The 1,097-nt window shown below is 33.8% G+C and overlaps 1 protein-coding gene across 1 annotated transcript in view; it reads right to left on the bottom strand.

Moving 5' to 3' along the window:
• Positions 1-201: 201 nt before the first annotated feature.
• The window catches only part of LOC117118999 (receptor of activated protein C kinase 1), a gene marked incomplete in the record, with an annotated part of 10,628 nt that continues 9,732 nt past the window's right edge, over positions 202-1,097 (bottom strand). The window contains 1 exon segment of the mRNA XM_033263775.1: positions 202-592. Coding sequence (XP_033119666.1) covers positions 419-592 — 174 coding nt within the window.

Raw genomic sequence — 1,097 nt, forward strand, 5'->3', positions numbered from 1 at the left:
GAAGATCATTCATTGATCAGAACTTGGAGCAAGTTGATATACAGCTAGTGCATTACAAGTACACAGGAAAGGTCAAACTTTTGTCATGAAACGTCCAATTGTGTGCATGGCCTTGGGTGTTAAACAAAAACTATTTTAGCCCTCCAGACTACATTAGATTATGTATTAATACTTGCAAATGAAAAGAAAACACCAATTTTCTTTGATTTCCATTCAGAAGATTTATTTTAAAAGATGTGATTACCTTTTACTTAATAATATTTGACACATCATTTTTTTAGGTTTTCTTCTTTAAAAGGTTCCCCTTAAAATACTTATGTTTTTGTTTTTGTTATTGAGAAAATTTTTTAATATGGTTCACAAACGTCTTTCTCCTTATAAATGACCACTTGTTGGTTGTATGGCCATATTTGCAAAGTTATCGAGCAATGGACACTTGCCAGACACGGATTAAGCTGTCTGTGTATCCAGCAAAGAGTGTCTGACCGTCAGCAGACCAGGCCAAGCACAGGCATTCTGGTGGACGGCTCTTGCTACTGCTGGAGATTACATCGAGTCTTAGTTCATCAACAATTGTTTTGGCTTCAAGATCCTGAAAAAAATTCACAATTTAGAACCTTAGTTCATATAGAAAGAAAATGATTGTAAATAATTTTTTATTTCTTTAGAATATTCTGTGGATAGGTGGTGGGATACATAATTACAGACATCAACTCCTACACTACTTACTCCTTTGCGTACACACCTGGTCTAGACCTGCATCTGCGAAAAGTCCCTACTCGGGGCCCCCTATTTGAAAATCCTGGATCTGCCACGGTGACCCCTTAAAATTGTATCTTTTATGCTATTCTATACATTTCGTCTTAATGCTTGCAATTTTATACAACACATTAATCAATACTTATAAAATGAAATGTAGTAGTCAATTATTATATACATACAGTATATATCAACTACAGTACTACTGATACGCTACAAGAAATAAACTGTTCAAAACAAAAATCATATAATCTATAACATTTGAGGTAGAGTGTCTTAGCATTACAGCACAACTAAGATCCCAAAAAAACAACATTCAAATCAATCTAATATATATA

The sequence above is a fragment of the Anneissia japonica genome, unplaced genomic scaffold (genome assembly GCF_011630105.1).
Source record: "Anneissia japonica isolate Jap-2015-1 unplaced genomic scaffold, ASM1163010v1 scaffold1826_len1998817_cov189, whole genome shotgun sequence".
NCBI lineage: Eukaryota > Metazoa > Echinodermata > Crinoidea > Comatulida > Comatulidae > Anneissia > Anneissia japonica.